This window comes from Chiloscyllium plagiosum, unplaced genomic scaffold (genome assembly GCF_037043375.1).
Source record: "Chiloscyllium plagiosum isolate Xiang-an unplaced genomic scaffold, Cpla_swu_hap1 HiC_scaffold_10, whole genome shotgun sequence".
NCBI lineage: Eukaryota > Metazoa > Chordata > Chondrichthyes > Orectolobiformes > Hemiscylliidae > Chiloscyllium > Chiloscyllium plagiosum.
The window spans coordinates 118687687-118705607 of NW_028270148.1; the positions used below are offsets into that span (position 1 = coordinate 118687687).

A 17921-nucleotide genomic window follows, 5' to 3' on the forward strand; every position below is an offset into this window, starting at 1 on the left:
GGTTACGAGGTTGGGGTGGGTCTGAGTGAGATGCTCTTTGCAGAAACGGTACAGATTTGATCAACTGAATAGCGTGTCTCTGCACTCTAGCAATTCTGTAATTCTAACAAGGGAGAATGGCAGGACTCCAGGAAGCACAGAGGGAACCTTTGTGTTCACATCCATAAATCCTTTAAGGCAATAGGACAGGTGGATAAGGTGGTTGAGGAGGAATATAGGATAATTGGATTAATTAGTCAAGGCAGTGAATACAGGAGTAGGGAGGGTATAATGAAACATGTACTGAGAACTTAGACGAAATACCAGGGAAACATTTAACATAAGCTATATCAAACTAAACACGTGGATTGTCTTGACAAGGGCAAAGCAAAAAGCTTTGACAAGTGTATTTTTTTCAGTAATTGTCCTTTCTATTTCCCAATATTCTGATCTTTTGCTCAGCACACATGGAAGAACCAGCTTTCCCCCTCCACCCTCTGCAGGCCAGTAGCTTAACCTGGCACAGGATCTTTCATGCCCCTTAAAATGTAATATCTTTTTTTGCCTAAATCACAGACAATGGTAGAGGGGATAAAATTACTGATTTATTAGTCTGTACAGTACCTTACATTTTTTAGCAAATATCTTAATTAAAAGACAAGCTGATAGAGATGTAGTGAACAATCACAGGTGATCCGCAGAAAAATCCTGTTTCCAGATACATTCTGCACTGTATTCGTTGCCGTGGTCACAGTTTTGTTCACAGGTATAAACAACAAGTGTTCCCCAGTCCAAACTCTCTCCAAAACTGTCCATTTTGAGATGGTTCAGAAGCTGTGGCATTACCTGAAAATTGTAAAAGTGAAAATTTAGTGGCTAATGTTCACTTCACACATTGCACAAGTTCTTATTGCTATAAAATTAGCCCTGTCTCAAGTACAACAAGCCATTAGGAAATCAAATTATATGTTAGTCTTTATCGTTAGGGAATGTGCAGTATAGATGGCTAGCTGCAGCTACACCTTACAGATGGCGTAGTTTTAGTCTCCTTACCCAACAATACATGAGCTCACCTTAGACAATATAACAACTGATTCCTGGGATAAGCGGACTGTCCTGTGAGGACAGGGGGAGAGGAGGAGAGCGCTAGTTATAGGGGACTCTCTAGTTAGAGGGACGGACAGGCGGTTCTGTGGACATGGGCGAGACTCACGGATGGTTTGTTGCCTCGCGGGTGCTAGGGTCCGAGACGTCTCAGACCGTGTCTTCAGAATCCTTAAGGGGGAGGGTGTGCACATTGGCACCAACGACATAGGTAGGAAGAGGGGTGGGGAGGTCATTCAAGAGCTCAAGGAGTTAGGCTGGAAGCTAAAAGCTAGGACAGACAGAGTCGTCATCTCTGGGTTGTTGCCGGTGCCACGTGACAGTGAGGTAAAGAATAGGGAGAGAGTGCAGTTGAACACGTGGCTGCAAGGCTGGTGTAGGAGGGAGGGCTTCAGATATTTGGACAATTGGACTGCATTCTGGGGAAGGTGGGACTTGTACAAACAGGACGGGTTGCACCTGAACCAGAAGGGCACCAATATCCTGGGGGGTAGGTTTGCTAGCACTCTTCGGGGGGGTTTAAACTAATTTGGCAGGGGGATGGGATCCGGACTTGTAGTCCAGCAAGTAGGTTAGCTGTTTGTCAGGATGCCCAAGACTGTAGGGAGGCTGTGGAGAAGGTAGCACTGACAGGGACTACTTGCGGACACAGAGATGGGCTCAAGTGCGTATACTTCAACGCAAGGAGTATCAGAAATAAGGTGGGTGAACTTAAGGCGTGGATCGGTACCTGGGACTACGATGTTGTGGCCATCACGGAAACGTGGATAGATGTGGGACAGGAATGGCTGTTGGAGGTTCCTGGTTACAGGTGTTTCAGTAAGATTAGGGAGGGTGGCATTGCTAATTAGAAATGGTATAACGGCTGCAGAAAGGAAGTTTGAGGGGGATCTGCCTCTGGAGGTAGTATGGGCTGAAGTCAGAAATAGGAAAGGTGCAGTCACCTTGTTGGGTGTTTACTATAGGCCCCCCAATAGCAGCAGAGATGTGGAGAAACAGATTGGGAAACAGATTTTGGAAAGGTGCAGAAGCCACAGGGTCATAGTCATGGGCGACTTCAACTTCCCAAATATTGATTGGAAGCTCTTTAGATCAAGTAGATTGGATGGGGCGGTGTTTGTGCAGTGTGTCCAGGAAGCTTTTCTAACGCAGTATGTAGATTGTCCAACCAGAGGGGAGGCCATATTGGATTTGGTACTCGGTAATGAACCGGGACAAGTGGTGGGCTTGTTAGTGGGTGAACATTTTGGTGATGGTGACCACAATTCTGTGACTTTCACCTTGGTTATGGAGAGAGATAGGTGCGCACAACAAGGTAGATTTTATAATTGGGGGAAGGGAAATTACGATGCTGTAAGGCAGGATTTGAGGAGCATTAGTTGGGAGCATAGGCTGTCAGGGAAGGATGTGGTGGAAATGTGGAACTTTTTCAAAGAGCAGATACGACGTGTCCATGATATGTATGTACCTATCAGGCAGGAAAGAAATGGTCGTGTGAGGGAGCCTTGGTTGACGAGAGAGGTTGAATGTCTGGTAAAGAGGAAGAAGGAGGCTTACATAAGGTTGAGGAAACAGGATTCAGACAGAGCAGTGGAGGGATACAGGATAGCCAGAAGGGACCTGAAGAAAGGGATTAGGAGAGCTAAGAGAGGGCATGAAAAATCGTTGGCGGATAGGATCAAGGATAACCCCAAGGCATTTTATGCGTATGTGAGAAACCTGAGAATGACGAGAACGAGGGTAGGTCCGATCAAGGACAGTAGTGGGAGACTGTGTATTGAGTCGGAAGAGATAGGAGAGGTCTTGAACAAGTACTTCTCTTCAGTATTTACGAACGAGAGGGACCGTATTGTAGAAGAGGAGAGTGTGAAATGGACTGGTAAGCTAGAAGAGATACCTGTTAGGAAGGAAGATGTGTTGGACATTTTGAACAACTTGAGGATAGACAAGTCCCCCGGGCCTGACGGGATATATCCTAGGATTATGTGGGAAGCAAGAGAGGAAATTGCAGTACCGTTGGCAATGATCTTCTCGTCTTCACTGGCAACGGGGGTGGTACCAGGGGACTGGAGAGTAGCGAATGTTGTGCCCCTGTTCAAAAAAGGGAATAGGGATAACCCCGGGAATTACAGGCCTGTTTGCCTACCACAGAAGTAAGACTAAGTAATGGAAAGGGTACTGAGGGATAGGATTCATGAGTATCTGGAAAGACACTGCTTGATTAGGGACAGCCAGCACGGATTTGTGAAGGGTAGGTCTTGCCTTACAAGTCTTATTGAATTCTTCGAGGAGGTGACCAAGCATGTGGATGAGGGAAGAGCAGTGGATGTAGTGTACATGGATTTTAGTAAGGCATTTGATAAGGTTCCCCATGGTAGGCTTATGCGGAAAGTCAGGAGGCATGGGATAGAGGGAAATTTGGCCAATTGGATAGAAAACTGGCTAACCGGTCGAAGGCAGAGAGTGGTGGTAGATGGTAAATATTCAGCCTGGAGCCCAGTTACAAGTGGAGTTCCGCAGGGATCAGTTCTGGGTCCTCTGCTGTTTGTAATTTTTATTAATGACTTAGATGAGGGAGTCGAAGGGTGGGTCAGTAAATTTGCAGATGATACGAAGATAGGTGGAGTTGTGGACAGTGAGGAGGGCTGTTGTCGGCTGCAGAGGGACTTAGATATGATGCAGAGCTGGGCTGAGGAGTGGCAGATGGAGTTCAACCCTGCCAAGTGTGAGGTTGTCCATTTTGGAAGAACAAATAAGAATGCGGAATACAGGGTTAATGGTAGGGTTCTTAGTCAGGTGGAGAAACAGAGGGATCTTGGGGTCTATGTACATAGATCTTTGAAGGTTGCCACTCAGGTGGATAGAGTTTGTAAGAAGGCCTATGAAGTATTATCGTTCATTAGCAGAGGGATTGAATTCAAGAGTCGTGAAGTGATGTTGCAGCTGTACAGGACTTTGGTTAGGCCACAGTTGGAGTACTGTGTGCAGTTCTGGTCGCCTCACTTTAGGAAAGATGTGGAAGCTTTGGAGAGGGTGCAGAGAAGATTTACCAGGATGTTGCCTGGAATGGAGAGGAAGTCGTACGAGGATAGGTTGAGAGTTCTCGGCCTTTTTTCGTTGGAACGGCGAAGGATGAGGGGTGACTTGATAGAGGTTTATAAGATGATCAGAGGAATAGATAGAGTAGACAGTCAAACTTTTTCCCCGGGTACAACAGAGTGTTACAAGGGGACATAAATTTAAGGTGAAGGGTGGAAGGTATAGGGGAGATGTCAGGGGTGGGTTCTTTACCCAGAGAGTGGTGGGGGCATGGAATGCGCTGCCCGTGGGAGTGGTAGAGTCGGAATCATTGGCGACCTTTAAGCGGCATTTGGATAGGTACATGGATGGGTACTTAATCTAGGTTAGAAGTTCGGCACAACATCGTGGGCCGAAGGGCCTGTTCTGTGCTGTATTGTTCTATGTTCTATGACAGATTCAACAAAACAGGATAAGTTTGAAAGAATAAGAGGTGATCGCAGTGAAATTAGATGTGTGTCAAAGCACCATCTTAGAAAACTACCAATTATCACAGCAATCAGTTATCCAATACCACTTGAAATGGCCACTAAACTCATTATGATATACAAGAGTCAAACTTCTAAACTTTTTAGGATCACTGGACAGAACTCTGCAAAAGGTCAACAGAATAATTCATACCTGAAATTCAAATTCACGTTTGGCCCCACATGCACAGCTAGGGATATCTACATCGGAAGGAACATTCTCCTCAGACACCCACAATGGGCTTCCTCCTCTGCAGTAACGCAACACCTATAACAAGGAACAATAGAGATGTGCATTCTGTGCTTCAAAAAAGTTCCACCTTGTTGTTTCAAGTGAAATCAAATTCATTACCCTTGGCTGTTGAACATTTCTAAACTCAAATAGGATCATGAAATTCAAAATCACCTTACCATAAAGTATTCTACTTCCTGCATCTGCACCAAATGGGGGAGTCTTTCTTTCAAACAGTCACTGCAGGCATGATGGGCTGAAATTCCTCCACTTTGACACTCAAAGAAAGTAGCAAATGGAAGGCAAGAACTATAGCTCAGATATGACTGATCTCTTACTCAAAATGAACTGAACCCCTGCAGTGTCAAGCCAGCGGTGCACATCTGGTAATTGATAAAACTACTGTCTCAGGTCTGTGTAACAGATTACTGCTCTGTATTGTAACCAAACTCAAGAGGAAAGAAAACAGTACAGGATATATGTACCTGATCAGGCGCAAGTGCTATCCTCCTCTTAAACTTTGCAAAGATGCGGTCTTCCTTTGACTCATGTTTTGCCATGGCCTCCAGCTCCTCTTGGGCAAGGCCCTCAGTCACACAATCTCAAAACAGTAGAGACATACGTTATTACCAGAACTCATCAATCCTCTATCCTACTTCCCTAACTAAGTGTTTGGGGTCACTGCTATTCAAAGACTGAAACAAAACTCAAAACAAGTGAAAATACTCTCCAGCTGAATTACTTATCGCCCAGAATTTGGATATAAACTTTAGAACGTGCGCAGGTTTAGGAGAAATATTTTAATTCTTTACTCATTTGTCCCCTTCCTGCATCTTTCAGGTCTCAAACAGTTTAGGGTATTTTATTTATCATTACATATTAAACGAGAGTTAGAATTTGAAACAAAACTTGTATCAAGCAAAAACAAATTATAAACAATAAATCTATGCCATAATTGCTGTTGTATTCTAGTGATGGCTATCAGTAACTAGTCATTTAATGTTGGAAATTAGACTTTGAGCTACAAAACAATAAAAAGTTACCAACACAAACCAGTTCTGATCTCTTACTTTTCTAGTTTAAAGCCATATTTGATTTTAAATGCTTTGCCTGAGATTTTTTATCTAGTTGAACACACAAGTGTGTGGGGTGAATTTGTACTTGGAGAATTATGTTATTTTGCTCAAAAACTGCATTAGACTCTGTAAATCCCTTTTTTAGAAATAGAATAAGTCTGAACATTGGGGCACAGACAGCCTCACACAGGGCACCTCACACTTTCAATGCATTATCTGAGCTGACATGACATCTATTGTTAAGGTTCACTTGAGAATGTAACTTTAAAAAGAAAGCTCTGGGATTTACATATGAAAGAAGTGCAACCAACAGTCATTCTAAAAGATGAGAGACTTAAACAATCCAGATCTTTTTCAATATATGATTTCAGTTGCATCACACTGTAAACGTTTGCTATAAATTCTGTGTCTTACAATCTTATACTCCACAACTACCTGAAAGAACAGTGCTCCGAAAGCTACTGATTCCAAATAAACCTGTTGGACTATAACCAGATGTTATGTGATTTTTAACTTTAACTTGACAGGATCCCAAAGGAGAGTACAGGCAATTGTTAAAATAAATTGCTAATACAACTTTTACTTACCATAGTCTGCTGCCACCAGTGGCTCTCCACATGTCACATTTTCTCGCTCCTGGTCCTCAGAGTCCTCAAGTTCCATCACCAGTTCAAACTCTGGGAAAAGGATGTTGAGGGAAGACAGACTACCTGCTTTACCTGCAAAGGAATAAACACTCAGCACTACTACCCAAGGAATTGGCCACAGCGTCTGGTTGGATAATGTTGGTCCTCCTGAGGGAGGAATCTAGGATTCCCCACTCCCTTGGTTTCACAGAAGAATTTCCTGGAATGGAGGAAATGAATATCTGGGTACTGATGCAGGTAACTCAGAATTTGTTTGCATATATCTGTACAGTCCTCTGTTGTTGACTCCTATCACTGCTGGCCTCTCACCATAATTCAGAAATGCTAGCTCAGTGAGTTGTGAAAATGGTCGTTGAGTATATTTAAGACGGAGATAGGTTCTTGAGTATGAAGGGTTATGGGGAGAATGGGGTTGAGAAATTTATCAGCTATGATTTGGAGTTGCTGGTGTTGGACTGGGGTGTACAAAATTAAAAATCACACAACACCAGGTTATAGTCCAACAGGTTTAATTGGAAGCACACTAGACACAAAGATCCACATGCACACATATACATATACATTTGTGGGGTGAATTTGTACTCAGAGTTACATTGTACTTAGCTCAAAAACTGCATGAATTCATGTAAACCTCTTATCTCACTTTTTAGATTAGAATCAATCTAAACATTATGGCACAGACAGAGAACACAGGGGGCTAACACCTTCAACACCTATTGTATAGCTAACACCAATTGTTACAGTTAACGTGAGAATGCAACGTTTTTAAAAAAGTTTTGTGATTTACACATGAAAGAAGTGAAACTATCATGGTATTCGAACAGATGAAAGACTCAACAGACAAGGTATTTTTCAATGTACAATTTCAGTTACATCACACTGTAAATTTTTGCTATAAATTCTGTGCCTTACAATTGTGTCCTCCACAACCACCTGAAGGAGCAGCGCTCCAAAAGCTAGTGCTTCCAATTAAACCTGTTCGACTGTTCGTTTGGTTTTAAAAGTGCTTACCGGTAGCGGGCAGCGGTGTTTTTTTTCTCTCTCTTCACAGAAAGAGCGGGAGCACCAGGGGGAAGTGACGACGACCAGAGGGGCAGCCGAGACCCGGAAGCAGTTAGTGTAAGCTTACCTGGGTAGGTTTTTTCCCCCTTTAAAAGCGCGAAGGAGAGGAACCCGAGGCACTACACGGGTAGTGCCTCCCACCCGCCCTCCTCCTCTAACCTAATAATAACACCTGTTGTGGTAAGTAGGTAAGTGCTGAATTTTGCTTGTTGTATTCTTTAGACCCAGTTTTTTTTAAAATAAAAGTTAGCTTTAGAGGGATGGCAGTGAAGGCAGTGCAATGTTCCTCCTGCAACATGTATGAGGTGAGGGATGCCATCGACGTCCCTGCCGATTACACTTGCAGGAAGTGCACCCATCTCCAGCTCCTCCAAGACCGTGTTAGGGAACTGGAGCTGGAGTTGGATGAACTTCGGATCATTCGGGAGGCAGAGGGGGTCATAGATCAGAGTTATAGGGAAGTAGTAACTCCAAAGATGGCAGATAGATGGGTGACAGTGAGGGGGACTGGGAGGAAGCAGCCAGTGCAGGGTCCCCCTGCGGCCATTCCCCTCAAGAACAAGTATACCGTTTTGGATACTTGTGGGGGGGATGACTTACCAGGGGTAAGTAACGGGGCTCAGGTCTCTGGCACGGAGCCTGTCCCCGTTACTCAGAAGGGAAGGGTGAAGAAGAGCAGAGCAGTAGTAATTGGGGACTCGATAGTTAGGGGCACAGATAGGCGGTTTTGTGGGAACGAGAGAGACTCACGATTGGTATGTTGCCTCCCAGGTGCAAGGGTACGTGATGTCTCTGATCGTGTTTTCCGGGTCCTGGAGGGGGAGGGGGAGCAGCCCGAAGTCGTGGTCCATATTGGCACCAACGACATAGGTAGGAGGAGTGCCGAGGATGTTAGACAGACTTTCAGGGAGCTAGGTTGGAAGCTCAGAGTTAGAACGAACAGAGTTGTTGTCTCTGGTTTGTTACCCGTGCCACGTGATAGAGATTCGAGGAATAGGGAAAGAGAACACTTAAATGCGTGGCTACAGGGATGGTGCAGGAGGGAGGGATTCCGGTTTTTGGATAACTGGGGTTCTTTCTGGGGACGGTGGGACCTCTATAAACAGGATGGTCTACACCTGAACCTGAGGGGCACCAGTATCCTTGGGGGGAGGTTTGCTAGTGCTCTTGGGGGGGGGGGTTTAAACTAACTCTGCAGGGGCATGGGAACCCAGATTGTAGCTTCAGGGTGCAGGGCCTGGAGTGTAGGGAGGTTAGGAACATGGCATCAATTTCCAAGGAGGGTGTCTGTAAACAGGAAAGTGGCTTGAAGTGTGTATACTTCAATGCAAGAAGTATACGAAATAAGGTAGGTGAACTTGCAGCGTGGGTTGGTACCTGGGACTTCGATGTTGTGGCTATTACGGAGACATGGCTAGAACAGGGATAGGATTGGCTGTTGCAGGTTCCAGGATTTAAATGTTTTAGTAGGGTCAGAGGTGGGGGTAAAAGAGGGGGAGGTGTGGCATTGCTTGTCAAAGATAGTATTACAGTGGTGGAAAGGACGATGGATGAGGACTTGCCATCTGAGGTAGTTTGGGCTGAGGTTCGGAATAGGAAAGGTGAGGTCACCCTGTTAGGAGTCTTTTACAGGCCTCCCAATAGTCCTAGAAACGTAGAAGAAAGGATAGGGAAGGTGATTCAGGAGATGAGTGACAGTAATAGGGTGGTGGTTATGGGGGACTTTAACTTTCCTGATATTGATTGGGAAAGCTATAGCTCAAGTTCGTTAGATGGGTCAGTGTTTGTTCAATGTGTGCAGGAGAGTTTCCTGACACAATATGTAGACAGGCCAACAAGAGGTGAGGCCATACTGGATTTGGTTCTGGGTAACGAACCAGGCCAGGTGTTAGAATTAGAGGTAGGTGAGCACTTTGGGGATAGTGACCATAATTCGGTGATTTTTACTCTCGTGATGGAGAGGGATAAGTGTGTACTACAGGGCAAGAGTTATAGCTGGGGTCAGGGAAATTATGATGCGGTGAGACATGACTTAGGATGTGTGGCTTGGAAAAGTAGACTCCAAGGCAAGAGTGTAAATGATATGTGGAGCTTGTTCAAGGAGCAACTATTGAGTGTCCTTGATAATTATGTACCTGTCAGGCAGGGAGGAAAGGGTCGTGCGAGGGAGCCGTGGTTTAATAAGGAATTGGAATCCCTTGTTAAATGGAAGAGGGCGGCCTATCTCAAGATGAGACGTGAAGGTTCAATTGGGGCGATTGAGAGTTATAGGGTAGCCAGGAAGGACCTGAAGAGAGAGCTAAGAGCAGCAAGGAGGGGACATGAAAGGTCCTTAGTCGGTAGGATTAGGGAAAACCCTAAGGCTTTCTATAGGTATGTTAGGAATAAAAGAATGACTAGGGTAGGAATAGGTCCAGTCAAGGATAGTAGTGGGAAGTTGCGTGTGGAGGCGGAAGAGATTGGGGAGACACTGAATGAATACTTTTCTTCAGTATTTACTCAGGAACAGGGCATTGTCGTCGATGTGAATACTGAGTCACAAATAAGTAGAATGGATGGCTTTGAGGTATGTAGAGAAGAGGTGTTGGAAATCCTGGAAAAGGTGAAAATAGATAAGTCCCCTGGGCCTGATGGCATTTATCCTAGGATTCTCTGGGAAGCAAGGGAGGAGATTGCAGAGCCATTGGCCTTGATTTTTATGTCCTCTTTGTCTACAGGAGTAGTGCCAGAAGACTGGAGGATAGCAAATGAGGTTCCCTTGTTCAAAAAGGGGAGTAGGGATAACCCTAGTAACTATAGGCCGGTGAGTCTCACTTCTGTTGTGGGCAAAGTCCACAAACCTTATTGAATTCTTTGAAAAGGTGACGAAGGAGGTTAATGAGGGGAAAGCGGTAGATGTGGTATATATGGATTTTAGTAAGGCGTTTGATAAGGTTCCCCATGGTAGGCTACTGCAGAAAATACGGAGATATGGCATTGAGGGTGAGTTGGAGGTTTGGATTAGGAATTGGCTGGATGGAAGAAGACAGAGGGTAGTAGTTGATGGCAAAGTTTCTTCATGGAGTGCCGTCACTAGCGGTGTTCCGCAAAGATCTGTTTTGGGACCATTGCTGTTTGTCATTTTTATAAATGACCTGGAAGAGGGGTTAGAAGGTTGGGTGAGCAAGTTTGCGGATGATACGAAAGTCGGAGGAGTTGTTGACAGTGAGGAAGGATGTGGCAGGTTACAGCAGGATATAGAGAAGCTGCAGAACTGGGCAGAAAGGTGGCAAATGGAATTCAATGTAGCTAAATGTGAGGTGATTCACTTTGGGAAGAATAACAAAAAGATGGGGTACTGGGCTAATGGTCGGATACTTGGTAGTGTGGATGAGCAGAGGGATCTTGGTGTCCATGTACACAGATCTCTGAAAGTTGCCACCCAGGTAAATAGTGCGGTGAGGAAGGCATATGGCGTACTGGCTTTTATTGGAAGAGGAATTGAGTTCCGGAGTCCTGAGGTCATGATGCAGTTGTATAAAACTCTGGTGCGCCGTATCTGGAATATTGTGTGCAGTTTTGGTCGCCATACTATAGGAAGGATGTGGAGGCACTGGAACGGGTGCAGAGGAGGTTTACCAGGATGTTGCCTGGTATGGAAGGAAGATCGTATGAGGATAGACTGAGACACTTGGGGCTGTTTTCATTAGAGAAAAGAAGGTTTAGGGGTGACTTGATTGAGGTGTACAAGATGATTAGGGGGTTAGATAGGGTTGACAGTGTGAACCTTTTCCCGCGTATGGAGTCGGGTATTACAAGGGGGCATAGCTTTAAATTAAGGGGGGGTAGATATAGGACTGAAGTTAGGGGTAGGTTCTTCACTCAGCGAGTCGTAAGTTCATGGAATGCCCTGCCAGCAGCAGTGGTGGACTCTCCCTCTTTATGGGCATTTAAGCGGGCATTGGATAGGTATATGGAGGATAGTGGGTTAGTATAGGTTAGGTGGGCTTGGATCGGCGCAACATCGAGGGCCAAAGGGCCTGTACTGCGCTGTATTCTTCTATGTTCTATATAACATGTGTGATTTTTAACTTTATGAGCTATGATTGAATGGCAGAGCAGATTCGATAGGAGCAGAAATTAGGCCATTCAGCTTATGTTTTATGGTCATGATATGGAGATGCCGGTGTTGGACTGGGGTGTACAAAGTTAAAAATCACCTGGTGGATAACCAACATGAATTCGACTGGGACAACACTACTATTATAGGACAAGCCAAACAGAGAACAGTCAGGGAATTCCTAGAGGCTTGGCACTCAACGACAGATTCAATCAATAAGCACATCGACCTGGACCCAATATACCGACCACTGCAGCGGACAGCTGGAACTGACAACCGGAAGCGGCAGATTCAAACCACTATAAATGCCAGAGGAAACATCACAGAAGTGCTTCACAGGAGGCTCCCAAGCACTGAGGATGTCACCTAGACAGGGGACGAAACGTTTGCAACAAAAACTTCCAGCTCGGCGAACAGAACCACAACGACGAGCACCCGAGCTACAAATCTTCTCACAAACTTTGATTTTTAAGTATGTTTTATGGTCTAAGTGTGGATTAATTTTGTCCTGGATTATTGTTTCTATCGAACTTCCCCATTGCTGATGTTAAACTGACTGACTTGTAGTTGCTGGGCTTGGCCTTGCACCTGTTTTTTTTACAGCAGTTTTGTGGCATTTGCGACTCTCTGGTGCAGCTGGTTGGTATCTGTGGACAAATCCAGTTCCAATGATTCATCAGTTGCCTTCGTGCCTTTTTAATATCACTTTACAAATTCTGTCCCATTCAGTATTTCAACTCCTTCCTCTTCAACACAACCTGGTTCTGTCTCCAGTTAGTTACGAGTTTACTAATAATTACTGCTTTACTCCTAGTAACTAGTTTACAGCTAGTTAGAGATTTAGCAACAGTTTACCGCTAGTTACTGGCGGCTCCATCACTCACCCAGCGCCTGGCCACAGGCCTCTCGATGGCCCGCTTTCCAATCCAGGCTTTGATGCTCCTTCCCGCAGTAATGGGCCCAGCGGCAGCGGGAACAGCTCTTGGGTCCGGAGGCTCCGCAGACGCGGCAGAGGCGGGGGCCCGGCCTCGGCGCCTCGGGCTGGGGCTGGGGCTCGGGCTCGGGCGAGTAGAACTCATTGACGCGGCCAAGCTGGCTCCGGAAAACAGCGAAGCGGCGGCGCGGACAGGGCGAGTGCGCGCAGCAGAAGACGAGGAGCGTGCGGTGAAAGGCGCGGCCCCGCGGCGCGTACACCTGCAGTAGGAAGATCATCGGCCGCGCGCAGCCGCCGCACCGCAACCGCTCGGGCTCCGGGAGTTGCAGGCTCAGCCACGCCGGCCGCCCTCCCACTTTACTGGGGAATTGCGAGCTCAGTAGCCGGGCCGCGGGCGCCGGCTCCACGAAACCCAACTCAACCAGAGCCGAGGCTTCACCATCTGACGCCATTGCTAGGCCCAGGGCCTCCATGCTGCGTCACTTCCGGCAACTTATCCGTCTTCCTAAAGGTTCCCCCAGGAATAGACTGCGAGAACAGTCGATCCGGGGGCGGGAGCTAATCCTCCAGATACTGACCCAATGAACGTAGAGTCCTTCGAGATTAGATTAATTTACATTACAATGTGGACACAGGCCCTTCGGCTCAACAAGTCCACACCGACCCGCCGAAGCGCAACCCACCCATACCCCTACATTTACCCCTTACATGGCCAATTCACCTGAGCTGCACATCTTTGTGACTGTGGGAGGAAACCCGCGCAGACACGGGGAGAACGTGCAGTCAGTCGCCTGAGGCGGGAGTTGAACCCGGGTCTCTGGCGCTGTGAGGCAGCAGCGCTAACCACTGTGCCACTAAAAGTTGCCGATTGGGTCCTAAATATCAATTCCGGACCCCATGAGGTCTAATGGGATTAGATTCAGCATAGTACGAAAACGTCCTGTTGATTATCATGTAACATCTTCCTTGCGCAGATGAATCAGTTCTCCAGAATTTTGAACAGCACTTGGAGAAAGCAGTGATGGTGGCAAAGACACAGAAGTACTCTGAGAAGACACGGAAGTACTTCAATGTCCACCACAAAGAGTTGCTCATAAGCTCCACGACTGACCAGGTTGATCGGGTCCAAAGGACATCCCTGTTCGGCTGAGTCTTCAGTAGGTGGAGAGAGAACCAAGAAGTGGGAAAAACATACTCCACCTAATCTTCACAGGTCTGCCTGGACAATAATACCGAGCAGAAGTTGTTTTCTGATACTGAGCATTTCCCTTTGGACGTGAAGCTTTGGAGAGTGTGCAGAGAAGGTTCACCATCCAGACTCGAGGGCACTGGCTGTGAGGAAAGGTTAAAAAGACAAGGATTGTTTTCACTGGAAAGTCCGCGGCTGAAAGGAGACCTGATAGAGGTCTACAAAATTGAGAGGCAGAGATAGGTTGGATAGTCAGAGGGTTTCTTCCCAAGGGTTGAAGTTTCAATTACAAGGAGACACAGGTTCAAAGTGAGAGCGGCCAAGTTTAAGGGAGATATGTGCGGGAGGTTGTCGCACAGAATGGTAGGAGTCTGCAACACACTACCAGAAGAGGAGGTAGTAGACACATTGGTGACATTTAAGAGGCATTTGGATGGTTACGGGAATAGGGAGGGAAGAACAGGATACGGAAGGTTTCTTATTTTAGGGCATGATGATCAGGACAAGTTTGGAGGGTGTCCTCTTTTGTTAAGCTACAGATTAGCCACGATCTCATTGATTGGTGGAACAGGTTTGAGGAGCTCAGCACCTACATCTGTTTCTGAGAGCCAATCTGGACACCACACCACAGGAAGGATATAATGGACTAGACAGGGTAGACCTAGGAAAATCATTTCTGATGACAGGTAAGTCCAAACCATAGGGGTCTCAATCTAAGGGTGCAACAAAAGCTATTTAGGACTGAGATAAGGAAAGCCTGTGGAACTCACTACTAGAGAAAGCAGTCAAGGCCAAAGCATTATCTGATTTCAAGAAGGAGTTTGATTAGCCCTTGAGGTTAAGGGGATCAAAGTATATAGGCCAGGGCTGAAAATGTGTTGCTGGAAAAGCGCAGCAGGTCAGGCAGCATCCAAGGAGCAGGAGAATCGACGTTTCGGGCATGAGCCCTTCTTCAGGAGTGAGGAAAGTGTGTCCAGCAGGCTAAGATAAAAGATAGGGAGGAGGGACTTGGGAGGGGCACTGGAAATGCGATAGGTGGAAGGAGGTCAAGGTGAGGGTGATAGGCCAGAGTGGGGGTGGAGAGGTCAGCAAGAAGATTGCAGGTTAGGAAGGCAGGGCTGAGTTCGAGGGATTTGACTGAGATAAGGTGGGGGGAGGGGAAATGAGGAAACTGGAGAAATCAAAGTTCATCCCTTGTGATTGAATTCAAGAGTCGTGAAGTGATGTTGCAGCTGTACAGGACTTTGGTTAGGCCACAGTTGGAGTACTATGTGCAGTTCTGGTCGCCTCACTTTAGGAAAGATGTGGAAGCTTTGGAGAGGGTGCAGAGAAGATTTACCAGGATGTTGCCTGGAATGGAGAGGAAGTCGTACGAGGATAGGTTGAGAGTTCTCGGCCTTTTCTCGTTGGAACGGCGAAGGATGAGGGGTGACTTGATAGAGGTTTATAAGATGATCAGAGGAATAGATAGAGTAGACAGTCAGAAACTTTTTCCCCGGGTAGAACAGAGTGTTACAAGGGGACATAAATTTAAGGTGAAGGGTGGAAGGTATAGGGGAGATGTCAGGGGTGGGTTCTTTACCACTCCCACGGGCAGCGCATTCCATGCCCCCACCACTCTCTGGGTAGAGTCGGAATCATTGGCGACCTTTAAGCGGCATTTGGATAGGTACATGGATGGGTACTTAATCTAGGTTAGAAGTTCGGCACAACATCGTGGGCCGAAGGGCCTGTTCTGTGCTGTATTGTTCTATGTTCTATGGTTGGAGGGTTCCTAGGCGGAAGATGAGGCGCTCTTCCTCCAGCCGTCGTGTTGCTATAGTCTGGTGATGGAGGAGTCCAAGGACCTGCATGTCCTTGGTGGAGTGGAAGGCGGAGTTGAAGTGTTGAGCCACGGGGTGGTTGGTCCGGGTGTCCCAGAGGTGTTCTCTGAAACGTTCGGCAAGTAGGCGGCCTGTCTCCCCAATATAGAGGAGGCCACATCGGGTGCAGCGGATGCAGTATATGATGTGTGTGTGGAGGTGTAGGTGAACTTGTGGCGGATATGGAAGGATCCCTTGGGGCCTTGGAGGGAAGTGAGGGGGGAGGTGTGGGCGCAAGTTTTGTATTTCTTGCGGTTGCAGGGGAAGGTGCTGGGAGTGGAGGTTGGGCTGGTAGGGGGTATGGACCTGACGAGGGAGTCACGGAGGGAGTGGTCTTTTCGGAACGCTGATAGGGGAGGGGAGGGAAATATATCCCTGGTTGTGGGGTCCGTTTGGAGGTGGCGGAAATGACGACGGATGATACGACGTATATGGAGGTTGGTGGGGTGGTAGGTGAGGACCAGTGGGGTTCTGTCCTGGTGGCGATTGGAGGGGCAGGGCTCAAGGGCTGAGATGTGGTGGAGGGCATCGTCGATCACGTCTGGGGGGAAATTGCGGTCTTTGAAGGAGGCGGCCATCTGGGTTGTACGGTATTGGAACTGGTCCTCCTGGGAGCAGATATATATAGGGCCAGGGACAGACTATTGAGTTGGTTGATCAGCCATGATCTTAATGAATGGCGCAGCAGGCTTGAAGGGTCAAGTGGTTTACTTCTGCTCCTACTTTCTATGTTTTTAACTTGCTGTTGCTACCTGTCCCCTAACAGGAAAAAGCACTGTATGTAAATCCTGTGTGTAAATCTCCAATCATGCTATGATCACCTCACAAGGCAGATTATTTGCATAAAAGAAAAGTCATTGCCTGCAAACAAAAAGGAGCACAATCACAAAAATGAATGTATTTATTGAGCAGGTACACATCATAAGAAGCAATGCCTTCTATTTACAGCACATTTCACAAACCTCCTACTGTCCAAAGTGCTTTACAAATTAATTAGGTACTTTTGACAAGCAGTCACTGTTGTAATGTACAAAAGAGCAATGTGATCGTGACCAGATTATCTACAATGACAAGAGGGAACCCTAAAAGTGTAAAAAGGTTACAAATATGAACCCCTATAGAAAAGAGCCCAATGAACTTTACAAGATGTGCACTCATTATACGATAGTGCATACTGTTATGACAAAACTACAGTTAAAGGTTACCAGTGCAATTAAGCAATTTGTGCAAAATAATACTGAGCTACAAAAATTCATGTGAAATCTACCATTTACAAACTAATGACACTCTCAATAGTACACATTGCATAATTGACAGTAATCAGAACAGTCAATAATTATCAATTTTGAAAATAATTGTAACACAAGGAAATAAATGTCCCAATTTTGAAATGGAACTCTGTGGTCCTGTCAATGTTATGTGTTGTGATTTGAAGACAATGCACCAATACTATCACTGGAACTTTTCTACAAATCAGCAAAACAATTTCAGTGTTTGCTAATTATGCATTATCCATGAATCAGCTCTCATAATATACACTCCAATTAGGGCCCAGTATTGAGCCCAAAACAGACCAGAATAAATAAACTATTCTATTGGCCCATGCTCTATCCAACAGGAAGCTGCTAAGACTCAGAGTGACCGTGATGAATAACATCTCATATATTCAGACAGCCAGGGATCTTCTGCTCCAGTAGGCTTCAACACTCGAACTTGCAAGTGATCAGAAAGTGATTTACGTTCTAAAGAGGATTTACACTGCCCGGCACGAAAGTGGGTGGTCGATGTCACTTTACCACAGGGTCGTCTATGAGGTGTACACATGGCTTTCTGTACCTGACGCCTGTGATGAGCACGTACTGCAGATTCATAAATCTGTCAGAAAGAGAAAGTTCACTATGGAAAAAGACTGCATTGTTTACAAAGATAACAGTTTAATGAATATTAGCCAAGACCTTTTATGCATGTAGTTTACAATTTAGCTTAAATATCTTTCCAATTATAACCTTTGTCCTCATTTGCTCACACAGTAGTTGTTGGCAAATCTTCTTTTAGTCTCATTTACACCCCCTCTAAAAAAATAAACAAAAGCTGGATATAGTCTCAAAGACTTTTACAGCACAGTAAAAGGCACTTCAGTCCAACATGCCCACATCAGTGATCAAACATCCATCTAGTCTAATCCCATTTTC

At 46.0% G+C, this 17921-nt stretch overlaps 2 protein-coding genes across 3 annotated transcripts in view; both read right to left on the bottom strand.

Annotated features, from left to right (window-relative positions):
• Window positions 1-564: 564 nt before the first annotated feature.
• Window positions 565-13295, bottom strand: pdcd2 (programmed cell death 2). 2 transcript variants are annotated; one of them, XM_043704247.2, is made up of 5 exons: window positions 12629-13263; window positions 6524-6655; window positions 5346-5461; window positions 4783-4896; window positions 565-825 (listed from the first exon to the last, which is right to left on the bottom strand). In XM_043704247.2, exons 1-5 carry the CDS (start codon window positions 13149-13151, stop codon window positions 664-666), a joined length of 1047 nt encoding a protein of 348 aa, XP_043560182.2. In that variant the 5' UTR covers window positions 13152-13263; the 3' UTR covers window positions 565-663. The 2 variants fall into 2 exon arrangements, with proteins under 2 accessions (XP_043560182.2, XP_043560184.2); XM_043704249.2 differs by lacking the exon at window positions 6524-6655 and having other exon boundaries at window positions 12629-13295.
• A 3312-nt stretch (window positions 13296-16607) lies between these two features.
• The window catches only part of LOC122557463 (centriole, cilia and spindle-associated protein-like), a 9892-nt gene continuing 8578 nt past the window's right edge, over window positions 16608-17921 (bottom strand). Inside the window, exon 3 of the mRNA XM_087991719.1 lies at window positions 16608-17604. Coding sequence (XP_087847845.1) covers window positions 17362-17604 — 243 coding nt within the window. The 3' untranslated portion in view covers window positions 16608-17361. The remainder of the gene's footprint in view (window positions 17605-17921) is intronic.